Genomic DNA, 12,686 nt, shown 5'->3' on the forward strand with positions numbered 1-12,686 from the left:
GCAGAAAGATCTTCTGGATACCAACAAAGAAGATTAAAAGTGACATAGCAATTGCTTCTGAGACAAAAGGTGATAGAAAATGAAGCATCACACTATGATATATATGAATCCAAAATCTTTTTACCTGAAAATAATTTAAATTTCCAAAGCTCACAGGACGATTTCGCCAGGCCTTTTATTACACAACTAAAGTAGTAAGTAAAAGTACAAAAATACCCAAATGAGAGAGACAGAGAATGGTCAGTAAAAAGCAGCCTAAGTAATTAAAAAACAGCAGTCACTGAAAACTGGGAGAAGGGCCTAGGAAGAGGCTCAGCAGGCAAGGATGCTTGCTGCCATACCTATCCTGATCTCTTGAACTCATATGGTAGGAGGGAAAACAGACTCCAAGTTGTCCTCTGACATGCACCACAGTGAACATGTACACACAAACACAAATAAATGTTAAAAAAAAAAAAAACAAAGAAAGACAGACAGACAGACAGACTAGGGAGAAACTATGCATAGTAAAATATTCAATGATTGTTTTAAAATGCTAACCTCCAAAGACATGAGAATTTCAGGAGATGGCTTCTTACTTGTTAATTTTTTCTTATAAAATTCTCTGTATCGTTTCATTTTGTATCTATGGTTTCTAATATGCTCCCACGACCACATCCGTAAACTGGGACAAACATTTACTTCAAGAATACTATGTATAGCATAAGCCCACCTAGTTAAGAGAGAGAAAGAGAGAGAGACCCCATACTTACACCCAAATCAATAATACCAAAACAACTTAATTTGTCTTCTCTAACATGAATAACAACTACAATAAGGAGACTATAAAACAGTACGCTATCTAAACAGTCTATTTATAGTAATATTCCATTGATTATTACCATATGTTACAACATAAAAATAAAACATTCAATTTTGCTTTTAAAAAAAAAAAAACCAGTATAACAAGGCATAACGGGAAAATTTGTCAATAATTACAGAAAAGTTACCTAAAAGAGGGGCTAAAAGTTCTAGAATTTGAGCTATAACTTAAAAAGTAAGATTTTAAAATTTTAAAAATGAAATTACAGCTAAGACTCCCAGAACCATCTCAGGTACTAAAGTTCAAGCTGAGTTACACAGGTCTAAAGTGTCAAATAGGGAAGTCTGGAGAGGGAACGCTAGGCTGATCCTTCTACAGTACATGAAATACAGTACTTTAAGATTTCTACTTGTAAATTCCACTTTGAAGAATTTCTGGAATCAATTCATTAACAAATAAATCTGTATTTATTTATAGCCCCCAACTAGTTTGCATCAACTCTTAGAATAGCTTTTAAAAAAATAGTAAATTTGGCTTTGATACATCCGTAACTATTAGAAATGTTAGAAATAATGAACATTTGCTAAAACTTCCCAACAACCAAAGTGCTCACCACTCTTTGGCGTGGAGGTGGAGAGGCACACTGGGCTTGAACTTTCTGTACGGCTGGTTTTGTGTCATCATGTCAATTGACTCGAGAAGCTCCATGAGGCTGAAATACTAGGAAAAGACAGTTAAAACGCTTACATCTTTCCGGGGTCCTGTTCAGCTACTGAAGGTGAAAATTAAATTATCAAGTTTTTAAGGACATGTTACAAAACTATGAATTTCAGAAAACACTTAAATCTTAACATTGCTTTTATCAAACAGTAAGTCAATCTAAATGTCATCAAAGGAAATCACCTGTGGTTTATTAAACTCAATTGCTATGGTATGTAAATCAACAGCCAGGTTTATTTTGGGGTCAGAAAAGTCAAAATCTGATCGTCGATTCATCTGAAGTTTGGCACTAGCAGATATAGGTCGAAAAACTGAAAAATAATACAAAATGAAAAAAATTAGAGTTCTATTTAAAACCTCTTCAAGCACTAAATCGACCAATAAAGATCTTTGAACCTCTACCACAGCCTCTCCACAGCCCCAGTACCCACACTACTTTGGTTAGACACAAGTTAGTTGAGAAGAATCCATTTCAGTTCTAGATTTAATCTAGAGAATATTAGAAATGTTAAGATTGTATTAATCACTGATTCTACTTTATGATAATCTTTGTGTAAACTCCTATTATTCCTTTCAATTGGCAAACATGTGCCCAGGATTAGCAGCCCAGATCAAATGGCAGCAGCAACAGTAACAAGTGTACACAGGAGGGCAGCAAAAGTGTGATCAACACACGGCCCAATACTGAATCATAGTCTAAGATGTATATAAAAACATTACATAGTTGTTCTGATCACCCCAGCACATCTTTTATACAGTAAACATAAATATGCTGTGTGAATACAAATCCATACTTGAATACTATGAATCTATGCATCATTGATTTGCCACCTCTCTTCCACCCTTCACCTTTGACTTATATTCTCAGTTCCAATCTTACCCTGCTGAAATTAAAGCTCATTTTATTTCCTTATTTTAATAGACATAAACATAAAAGTTAACACATATTAATGTGATCCATGTACTATTTTGACATGTATACCTTGTAATTATACCCTGGTATAATTATGTTAATTAGTATAATTAATGTAAACATTAGTTAATATCAGTTCAAACATATCTGCTTAATTTTTTAATTTTTTTGATGGTAAAAATTTTAATAGATTTTTTTTCTCGCTTTTTTTTTCAAATTTTTATTAGATATTTTCTTCATTTACATTTCAAATGCTATCTCGAAAGTCCCCTATACCTTCCTCCCCCCACTCCCCTACCCACCTATTCCCACTTCTTGGCCCTGGCGTTCCCCTGTACTGGGGCATATAAAGTTTGTAATACCAATGGGCCTCTCTTCCCAGTGATGGCCGACTAGGCCATCTTCTGCTACATATGCAGCTAGAGACATGAGTTCTGGGGGTACTGGTTAGTTCAGATTGTTGTTCCACCTATAGGGTTGCAGACCCCTTCAGCTCCTTGGGTACTTTCTCTAGCTCCTCCATTGGGGAGCTAATCGTAAATGGGCTAACTATTTTTAGTGGAAAAATTTTCTAAATAAACTCTGTATAAGTATACATAAAAAAAAAGAAATGTACATTTCTAATAAGCTTCCAAGTGATGATAATGCTACTAATCTGAACCATACTTCAAAAGGACTGCTAGATGCAGACCATTATTTTGTAGCCTCTTCTCTCTTCAGATGCCTTCAATACTAAGATGGTTTTAACATGCATGCATACATACTCTGAAGAGAAACTCCATTAACTCCCACTCCATCCTTATTGATTTCGTCAATGCACAGATTCTTCTCTTACAACTAAACTGTCTTACAAGATGAACTGATTATGTCCTGTCCCTAAAAATCCACTCCCACTTATGCAACAGATACCAACCCCTTCTTCCACATCAACCAAGAAACCTTCCCAAATCTCTTGATCATTAAAAGTTCAGGTTCTACTGAATTATTCCTAGCTCAATATAGAAAAGCCCATATTTATTCCAATAACTAGGAGAAAAGGAAAGGAGAGTAGGTAGAAGGCAAGAGAGATGAGTATGCAGCTATCAACGTATGAACATCAAATTCACTTTTCAATGCTTATTAAAAAAAGGAAAAAATCGTTTTAGGCCATTAGCATTTTAGTATTTTTTTCCTTTACCAGCTAGCATAATGCTATGTTAAGAGAATCAAAAGGAGTTATACTGTCAGGTCCCAGCATGTTCATTTAACAGACTTCTACAGAGGAAGGTTCACTACACCTAACTCTGATATAAGATGGCTTCTCCAGTGTCAGGATCCTACTGCACAAAGAACTTCCTCAGTATCAGCCTTCTGCACTAAACAGCAGCTAACAGTAGCCAGGAACGTGCTAAGACAGTCCTACATTGAGCACAGCCAGAATATACAGTTCCATGAGGCCTCATTAGTTACAGAGGTCAATTTCCGCCCGGTTTTGCTAACGTACAGAAACATTCTGACCCTCAACAATGTTCATGGATAGATGGTCTTCTTTAGAACACAAGGTTCCTCAGATCCATTCCTTTTGTCTGACATTCCTACGTCATTCTTTCTACTTTCCACCATCTGATTCTATTATCCAAATCTCCATTTACAGTTATTATTTTCTTTCTTCAATTTGCTCTGACTAATCCACAGATTAGTCAAATCTAAATGTATCTGAGAATCATAAACATATAATAGTTATCTGACTTCTTATTTCCTCTGAGAAGGAAATAGGAACAAAACTAATTTTAAAATACTGAGAATAAGATTTTGTCAAAGGAACTGGGTATGTAGCTCAGTAACAATCAATCTCCAGAACTGAAAACAAAAGACAAAGGCAACAATAACAAAACCTGCCAGAGTTCGCAGAAATGACAGCTAAGGAAATTATGAAAAGATTATAAAAAAAACATAGCAATACATAAAGGAAACTTTCACGGAGGCCAACAACACTCTGAAGAATGACTTTCTATGCCTTACAATATCAGGAAGAAAATTCAAGAACTAAGTTAAGCATGAACAGTTGACATTGAATATCTGCAAAGCTAAGAAATATCTTTAAATTATTTTTTCCTCTATATTTTAGTAATTATCTTATCATTATATGTAATACACAGGCCAGACACAGAGGCACATGCCTTTAATCCCAGCACTTGAGAGGCTGAGGCAGGAGGATCTATCTTCTCTGTGCATTTGTTATCACCCTAAACTATACAGTGAGTACCATATGGCCAGTGCTACACCAAGTGGGGGCCAGAGGGTTATATATGCTCACTTAAAATAACAATAAAAGAAGTACATTTTTAAGTGAGATATATCTTTAATAATAGCATTTAGGTAAGGCAGATAGACTGGTATAAGTTTGATGCAAGCCTGGGCTACTGAATGAGAGTTTGTCTCAAAAGCATATATATATTTGGATACTTTATAAACAAAAAGATCATTAACACCACTACAGCTATACCACACCTAGCTATTAAACTGTACTTAGGATTCTGAAATGTGTTAACAAACAATATCACTATAATCAATATTGAATAGTAATTAAGGTTTAACACAATTCATTAACATTCTGTGTGTTAGATGTTTTCTCCTAGTTTTGAAATATAACCAAAAATTCCAACAATAAAATATGTTAAAAAGATTATATTTTGATTTTACTAAGGTAAAAAGTATGCATATATATATATATATATATATATATATATATATATATTGAACTAGGAGAAAATTTAATATAAAATAACTCAGTATATCAGCAATATTAACATAATAGTTTGTACTAATTTTTCTAATTATATTTTTATTTTATCTAATAACTTACCAAAATCATAACCTTCTGGAACAATATTTTCATTCACAATACCATTTTTCAAGGCTTTCTAGTAAAAGACAAATAGTTGTTATTTATATTTATGCAAATATACCTTTATCCTACAAATTTCTATTGTCTACATGAGTATTTAAAAGCAACTGAAAAATAATTCAAAATGTATTATTAACTATTATGAAAGAATGCTCCGGTTAATTATGTTTCTAAAACTCCTACTGGATTTTGTTTAGAAGCAATACTAGATCTAGGGTTGGTAGGAGTTAAGCATTATACAATATAATACAACAAATATGCACATAAATATCTACTTACCAGCGATTCATCGTAATCATTCAGATAAAACATCTCAGAGTTCACATTCCAGTAAGCAAAGAGATTATCTAATCGGATTAGCTGAAAATAAAAAGTTTGTTACTTTTTTTTAAAGAATTTTTAATTTTTGCTATGCTCAGAAGTAATGTAAATAGACATAATTCACATGTTTACACACACACACATACACACACACACACACACACACACACACACAAATCATCATTTGTCTAAAATTCCCTTTTATCAAGTCCATGGGATAGAATTTATTTTACCTTCCGGACTAGCTTTTCAGTATTATCATGTAAACATGGGATCCAGTATTGATCAGTTGTCTGAAGAAGAGTGTGAAAAAAGAACATTATATATAATAAGCAGATCATTATCATACCCTAAGATCAATTTCCCATGAAAATGCCTTTGAAAAGTTATCTATCATTTAGTCAACAATAGTATTATCAGACCACTCACTCTAACCCTTTGCTTTCAAAGAACTCACTGGTCAAATACAAACAGAAATGATCAATTTCAAACAGGTAATTTTGGAGGCCCAATATACAACAGACAAAACATGGTAAAAAAATAAAATAAAATCAAGCTCAAAGGTGTGCCAGATATGAAGATATAATGACTAACCTAACACTTGTTCAAAGAACTCCTTTCAAAAGCTTTATAATCACCATAGGCCATATACCATATATACATATATATATACACCATATACTACTTATTGTAAGGCAAGACAATAGAGTAGGTTCTGTTAGCTTGGTTTTGGTTTTATTTCTTTGTTTCATATTGATTGGCTCTGTTTTGCTTCTCTTTTTGTTATTGTTCATATTTTAAAAGATGCCCAAGATATGGTCGGAGAATAAACACAGGAAGGAAAAGTGAAAATCCAAATGTTACTAAGGGTCAGATTTCAAAGATTTTATACACACTAAAGACAAGACTCCAGATTTTAAACTCAAAATAATCAGTCACTGAGGACAGGGCCAGGTGCCTGAAGAATCCTTATCAAGGAATGCTGCAGAAGGCCCCAGGTTCAAACCAAAACAATTAAAAGTTTTAGAAATAAGAAATGGGAGATACAGTAATCAAATCTTTATTTGTATAGGATTTTTTTCTTTCAAAACAGGGTTCGGTTATGGAGCCCAGATGGCCTTGAGCTCATGATGCTGCTTCAGCTTCCAGAGTGTTGGCTAACACCTTGCTAGATCTTTGATATTAGAGAGATGGGCCCGCTGCTATGTGAAGAACTGACTAGAAGAATGGACCCAAACTTTAGCATGAATTATGATTATCAGAGGTGACTTTTAAAGCATAGATTTCAGACTAAAGAATTGGCTTAGTGGTAGACTGCTTATCTAACCTGCCAAGCCCCATCACTGCAACCACTAGTGGTAATGAACATACAGGTAAGCCATATCAGAACACCAAGCCAAGCGTCTGTAACAGTATGAGTCTCGTCTGGCAGACAAGTTTCCCGGAACCTCCAAAGTTAATAATGAAAGGCACTGTCTGTGGGGCTGCAGAGATGATTCAGTGGTTAGAGTGAGGATGACTGTTGCAGAGGACCAGGGTTCAGTTCCCAGCACTGACACTGTGACTCACAATGACCTGTTCCTCCAGTTACACACAGTCCAACATTCCCACTTCTGACTTCTGTGGGCCCCTGTCATGTGCATATGGTGCACATAAAATAAACTCAGGCACACACAAATACACATAAAACTCTTTTCAATAAATAAAACTACTGTTGTTATGTAGCAATAATTTTTGTCCTACTAAATGTAACTAGCAATTCCCTATATTTTTCAATCTGTCAGCAGCAGTGACAACAGACAACATCCACTGTTACCTAGTAATATCTGGGTCTGTCCCTTAACTCCTGATCTTTTCTTTTTTACCTGCAGAACCATGTTTAAAAAAACAAACAAACAAACAAACAAACAAACAAAATCTATACAAAAAAACTAAATAGAAAATGCAATACTGAACTGGAGTAAATCTGAATTGTATTATATGTAGCTACAAAGATAAAAGTGAAAAGCATAGGAAAATAAAAAAGAGGTAACTTACAGAAGAACCATATAAAATCCCTGTATCAACCTAAGAAGTTAACCCGACAATTCCAATCAAATCGAATGTCTTCCTAGACCAGCTCTACACAGCCAACCAAACACATGCCTGGCATACTTCTGATACTGACATAACCATATATCTAACTATATTACACAATTTAAAAGTTACATTTTCTTTTTGAATCAAATACCTGAAGGCTGATATTTTGAAGGGAAATACCAAAAGAGAGTGGTTTGTCTCCATTTGTGATCTGAAGAAAAAATAAATTACTTAGATGGTTTGTCAATTGGACAAAAATCACTTCATAGAAACAGTCAAATATCTGAGAAATATCTTATTTCAAATATTCAAAAACATTATTTTTCAGGACAATCCTCTATTTTTTTTTTCTAAAATACACGTTGTGTGTCACCGAGTAGAGAAAGTCGGGTGGCAGAGGCAAAAGTAAGCCCGCTGCTTTGCTGTAGAACCTGAACCTTCTGAGAGTCCTTTACTCCAGGCTCCTCTCTGGTAACGACTATTCTCCTTAAGAGCAAACCAGGCAAAAGGCAAGGCCCGGTCTCAGCCCCAGACTGCCTATAAGCACACAAGGTAGGCCATCACCATTGCCACCTGCGTGGGCACAGTTCAGAAGCTCTGCCCCTTCCTGGGATGGACTGAAACTTAGGAGCTGAGACAGCCACTGTTTACAGCCCCAACTTTTGCCAGAAAGAAAAAAATACTGTTTGCACATAAATTCTCCACCAATGTGTTTGAAAATAACAATCTCTATGCACTTTAGAATGTAAAATAATAGTAAATACTTTAGACTCAAAGACATACTACTTTGAGTATTTTTTAAATAGACTTGGTCTTTCCATGTATACACTGGACTTTGTTTTGTTTTGTTTCAATCTCGGACTCTTCTGTCATCTTTTAAGCTGCAAGCATCTGGAAGCTCTCTCACATGCATAGCTGTTGAGTGCCTCTCACAGGTGTAAAGTGTTAGTTCATGAAACTTGTGTTATAAGAATAACTTTATTTTAAAAGGGTAAAGGAGAAAGGTACATGCAAAGATCTATGTATATTTTCATTGTAAAAATCCAACTTTTTGTTAAATTTTAATTGTTAAAAAAAAATGTTTGAATCCAAGGAGGCTCTTTAAAAGAGTTGTTTCTTCTAAGAACGAAGAGAAAGCCAGGTCAATGAGCCAGGTCAATGACAATTTTCTAGGTCGCATGTACTGGAGTTGTGCCTTTTCTACCACACAGGTTTTAGTAAACTTGTCAAAAATGTTACAGCTTTTAAAAAATGATACAGCAACATTTAATGAAAATTGAATGGTTGTCTTTAATTGTGAACTTGCCACAATCTGGAATCGCCTGAGCAGAGGATCCCAATGAGGAAGTGTCAACTGTGTTTAGGGTGGGGTGACTGTCTTGATGATATTAACTGGCATGCAGCCCTCTTTGGATGACATCACCCCCTGCCTGGGTTTGGGTCCTGTGCTGGGTTAACGTGGCAAAAGTGAGCTGAACGTAGGCATGCATATTCACTGTTTCTGCTTTGACAAATGTGCATGCAACTCTCTGCTTCACATTCTTGCCCTGACTTTCTGCAATGATGGATTGTGACCTGAATTGTAGGCAGTAAGACATTTCTCTCTCAAAGATGCTTTTGTCAGGCCCCGTACACTTCTGTAGCAGATGTGCAGCTTGGTCTTCATGTGGATCCCTTATGAAGGAGATGTCTCTGACTCTGATGACTGGATTCCCTTCCTCTAGCTGGACTGCCTGACTGGGCCTCTGTGGGAGAGGGTGCTCTTAGTCCTCTTGCAGCTGGATGTCCCTGGGCAGGGTGGCACCCAAGGCTGGACTTGATAGTGAGGGGAGGAATTTGTCAGGACTGAGAGCAGAGGAGGGAGGGGCTGCAATTGGTATGTAAAGTAATCAATCAATAAAGAAAGGAATGAAGTGCAGGCAGGGACGATGCGTTTGTCAGGGTATTTTATCACAGCAACAGAAAAAAGAAAAAACTACAACAGCAACTAAGTAAGTACTTAAAACCATAAACTACTGAAGAGAACTTAACTTAGCTCTACTTATTCTCAAGCCAGTGCTCTTTGCTGGAGGTAAAAATTCTGTGGAACTCATTAACTCCCAAGTCTCTGCCTTCATAACTCAACGTTCAAACAGTTTAGCAAAGTCTAATCAAGTTCTCATTGAAAATATAACGATAAAACAAAAAGACCTCATGGCCATCAGCTCTCTATATTTACTAAGCCGCCCACTACAGAGCAAAAGCCACACGCAGTCAAATACATACATGAGGATAAAATACTTACATCGTCTTCATAACGAATATGGATGCTGGAGATTTGCACTTGAAGGTTCTGTATGATCTGAGTAACTAACTTTTCTGTAAACGTGTCCTGTTTCTCCTCCCGAGGCTTTTCTAAAATTGCAAATATTCCTTTTTAAATTGAATGAAACACAAACCCTATAATTATCCATATATTAACATATTTCCTTGTTAAAGAAAATGTAAAACACTTTAAATAGAACACTTGGGATTTACAAAATCTTTCATATCAAAGGTATCTCTCTCTCTCTCAAAGCAACTAAATGCAAAATGTTTAAAAGCTAGCTTCCTGTCTCATTAGACTGCAGCCAACTGTGTTAAACTTATTGGTACTAAATTTTATAACCTGAATGTAAGGGCCAGAGGACAAGTACATCTACCATGACACAGTGTCTTCTACAATTGTCAGAAAAGCCAACCATACAATCGTAACAATATGATTACCTAAACAATAACTGCACAGTAACAGCATCAGCTGATATGCCAACATTGATAGGGAGACTCAGAAGGCCCCATCTCTACATCAAGACCTACAGATAACTAATGACTGCTTAGAAAGGGAGAATCCGTGTTTTCCTGGGAAAAGCCTCATAAAAGGTTATCCAATCCCAAGATGTCAGACCTGAACATATGTACATCAGAGTAACTTTAAATAGATTGAGCAGGTTGCATTTATACATACACTGAGTATGTGCACACACAGAGAATTATTTAATAATAATTCATCAAATTTTATTTATATTATGTATTAAATTTATAAATATTTTATATTGTATATATGAATAAACATATAAATATATATTAAACTTCTAAATAGTTTTAATATTATTTAATAATTATTATTAAAGTAATAATTACTACTATTATTATAGAAGTGGTAATACATGTGAGAGGGATAAGGGACATAGAAGATGCTGAGGAGGGTAGGGAGGTGTGGAAGCCTCAAACACTCACACAGCTCTCTACTTCTGGCACACCTTGCCTTCTAATTTGGAAGTAAAGGTATAGGAAGATAACTCCTTATTGTGTGTAATTATCAAAAAACAATCCATGCTAGCGCAGGCTACTCTCAAGCCACAGCGGTCTCCCGGCCCCCATGGCTATCCCCATGGTTATCCCCATGGTTCACTTGCTGGTGAACCCGCTCACATTCCTAGTCATCCGCACCCTGTGGCTAGCTGTCACAAATCTGTAACCCAGTAAAAGCAAACTCCAGAGGCTTGTTAATTATCAGTCAGATTTATAACAGTGAATTCTTAACTCACAAAATGCCCACTCAAAGAACGCAAAACTCAATTGATATAAACACAAGCCGTCCACTTAGACTGGACAAATTACCCTATGTTATTCTTTTGCTCTTCTATGATATTCATAGCTACCTGTGGCTATTTCAAGCCACATGGATCTAGTTCGTCCTCTTCATCTTTCTCTGTTCTTTTTTCTTCTCTGTCTCTCTGTCCTGTCTCTAAAACTCTCAGCCTACCTTCCTTTTCCACTGCCCAATCACAGCCTTATCTTTTACCTGCCCTCACCTGTATCATATCGACAGCAATCCACAATTCCTCTGTCATCATCATTTGATCCCAACTATTTTTAAGGTAACACATGACCCAGATGTTAAAAATAAAATGATAATTTTTATATTAGTTGAAATCCCATCAGGACCTGGGATATTATTTGCTTCTTAATATGGCTCCTTTCCCATGCAACCATAAACTTCAGTTTTCCTTCTGCCATCCTTTGATAGCCTTTTTTGTGTCTTCTTCCTCTGTACAATCACTAGGTGGCAGGTTTCCTTAAACTTAATCCTAGAATTATCTTTCTTCTCATTCTATACTGTTGCTGCAGGAAACATTATTCACATCTTAAAATATTTAACTGTTACCCTAATGTAGAGAACTTTCAAAACAATACTGAATTTAAAAAGTAAACTGCAGAGTGGGGAGACTGTGACAGTTAGTAAACTATGGAGCAGTCAGCATGGCAGGGGACGAGGCTGCCAGATGCAGACTCAGGAATGAAGGGGAGGGAAGTGTAGATGCCTCCAATGTGAGCTTAATTAAATCTAATACATCTTGCTGAAGCACTTAGATTTTATCCTGATACTGAGGCATCATCAGTGTTTTAAATAGGACTAAATAAACATGGTCAAGACTGTAAGAATTTCCATTTTTCAGTAAGGCATCATTAAAGAAAAAATAAAGGAAAAGAAAACAAACAAAAATGGTAAATGCACGAGGCCAGAAGAGGGTGAAAGACTTGCGGAAAAGCAACAAAAAAGAAGATGGTGTCAGCCAAACTGAAAACGAAATTCAATCCTAAACAACCCAGGGTGGTGCTGTCACTGACACGAAAGATAGCTTAAAATCAGGACAACAAAAAATTCAGGGACTATAAATCACACTAAACAAAATGGCCATGTGGGAGTGTCCTTAATGGAAAGGGGTATTACAGAACTCAAGTGTAGGGCTAGAGAGATGGCTCTGGTTAAGAGCACTGGCTGCTGTTTCAGGTTGAATTCCCAGACCCACATGGTGGGGTAACTGCACTTGCCCCCCTTCTGACATACCCAGACACCATGCGTGAAAATGTTGCAGACGTACTTTTTGACAAAACACCCCTACATGTAAAATAAAATTATAATTAAAACTACTTTAAAGAAT

At 36.0% G+C, this 12,686-nt stretch overlaps 1 protein-coding gene across 4 annotated transcripts in view; it reads right to left on the minus strand.

Moving 5' to 3' along the window:
• The window catches only part of Vps13a (vacuolar protein sorting 13A), a 165,706-nt gene that overhangs the window by 128,880 nt on the left and 24,140 nt on the right, over positions 1–12,686 (minus strand). For all 4 annotated transcript variants that reach the window (NM_173028.4, XM_011247256.3, XM_006527126.4 and 1 more), the window contains exons 6-13: positions 10,007–10,116; positions 7,874–7,933; positions 5,877–5,936; positions 5,602–5,682; positions 5,281–5,338; positions 1,706–1,833; positions 1,416–1,522; positions 541–712 (exon numbers count right to left, since the gene is read on the minus strand). In NM_173028.4, the coding sequence (NP_766616.2) occupies positions 541–712; positions 1,416–1,522; positions 1,706–1,833; positions 5,281–5,338; positions 5,602–5,682; positions 5,877–5,936; positions 7,874–7,933; positions 10,007–10,116 (776 nt within the window). The remainder of the gene's footprint in view (positions 1–540; positions 713–1,415; positions 1,523–1,705; positions 1,834–5,280; positions 5,339–5,601; positions 5,683–5,876; positions 5,937–7,873; positions 7,934–10,006; positions 10,117–12,686) is intronic.

This window comes from Mus musculus, chromosome 19, assembly GCF_000001635.26.
Source record: "Mus musculus strain C57BL/6J chromosome 19, GRCm38.p6 C57BL/6J".
Lineage (NCBI taxonomy): Eukaryota > Metazoa > Chordata > Mammalia > Rodentia > Muridae > Mus > Mus musculus.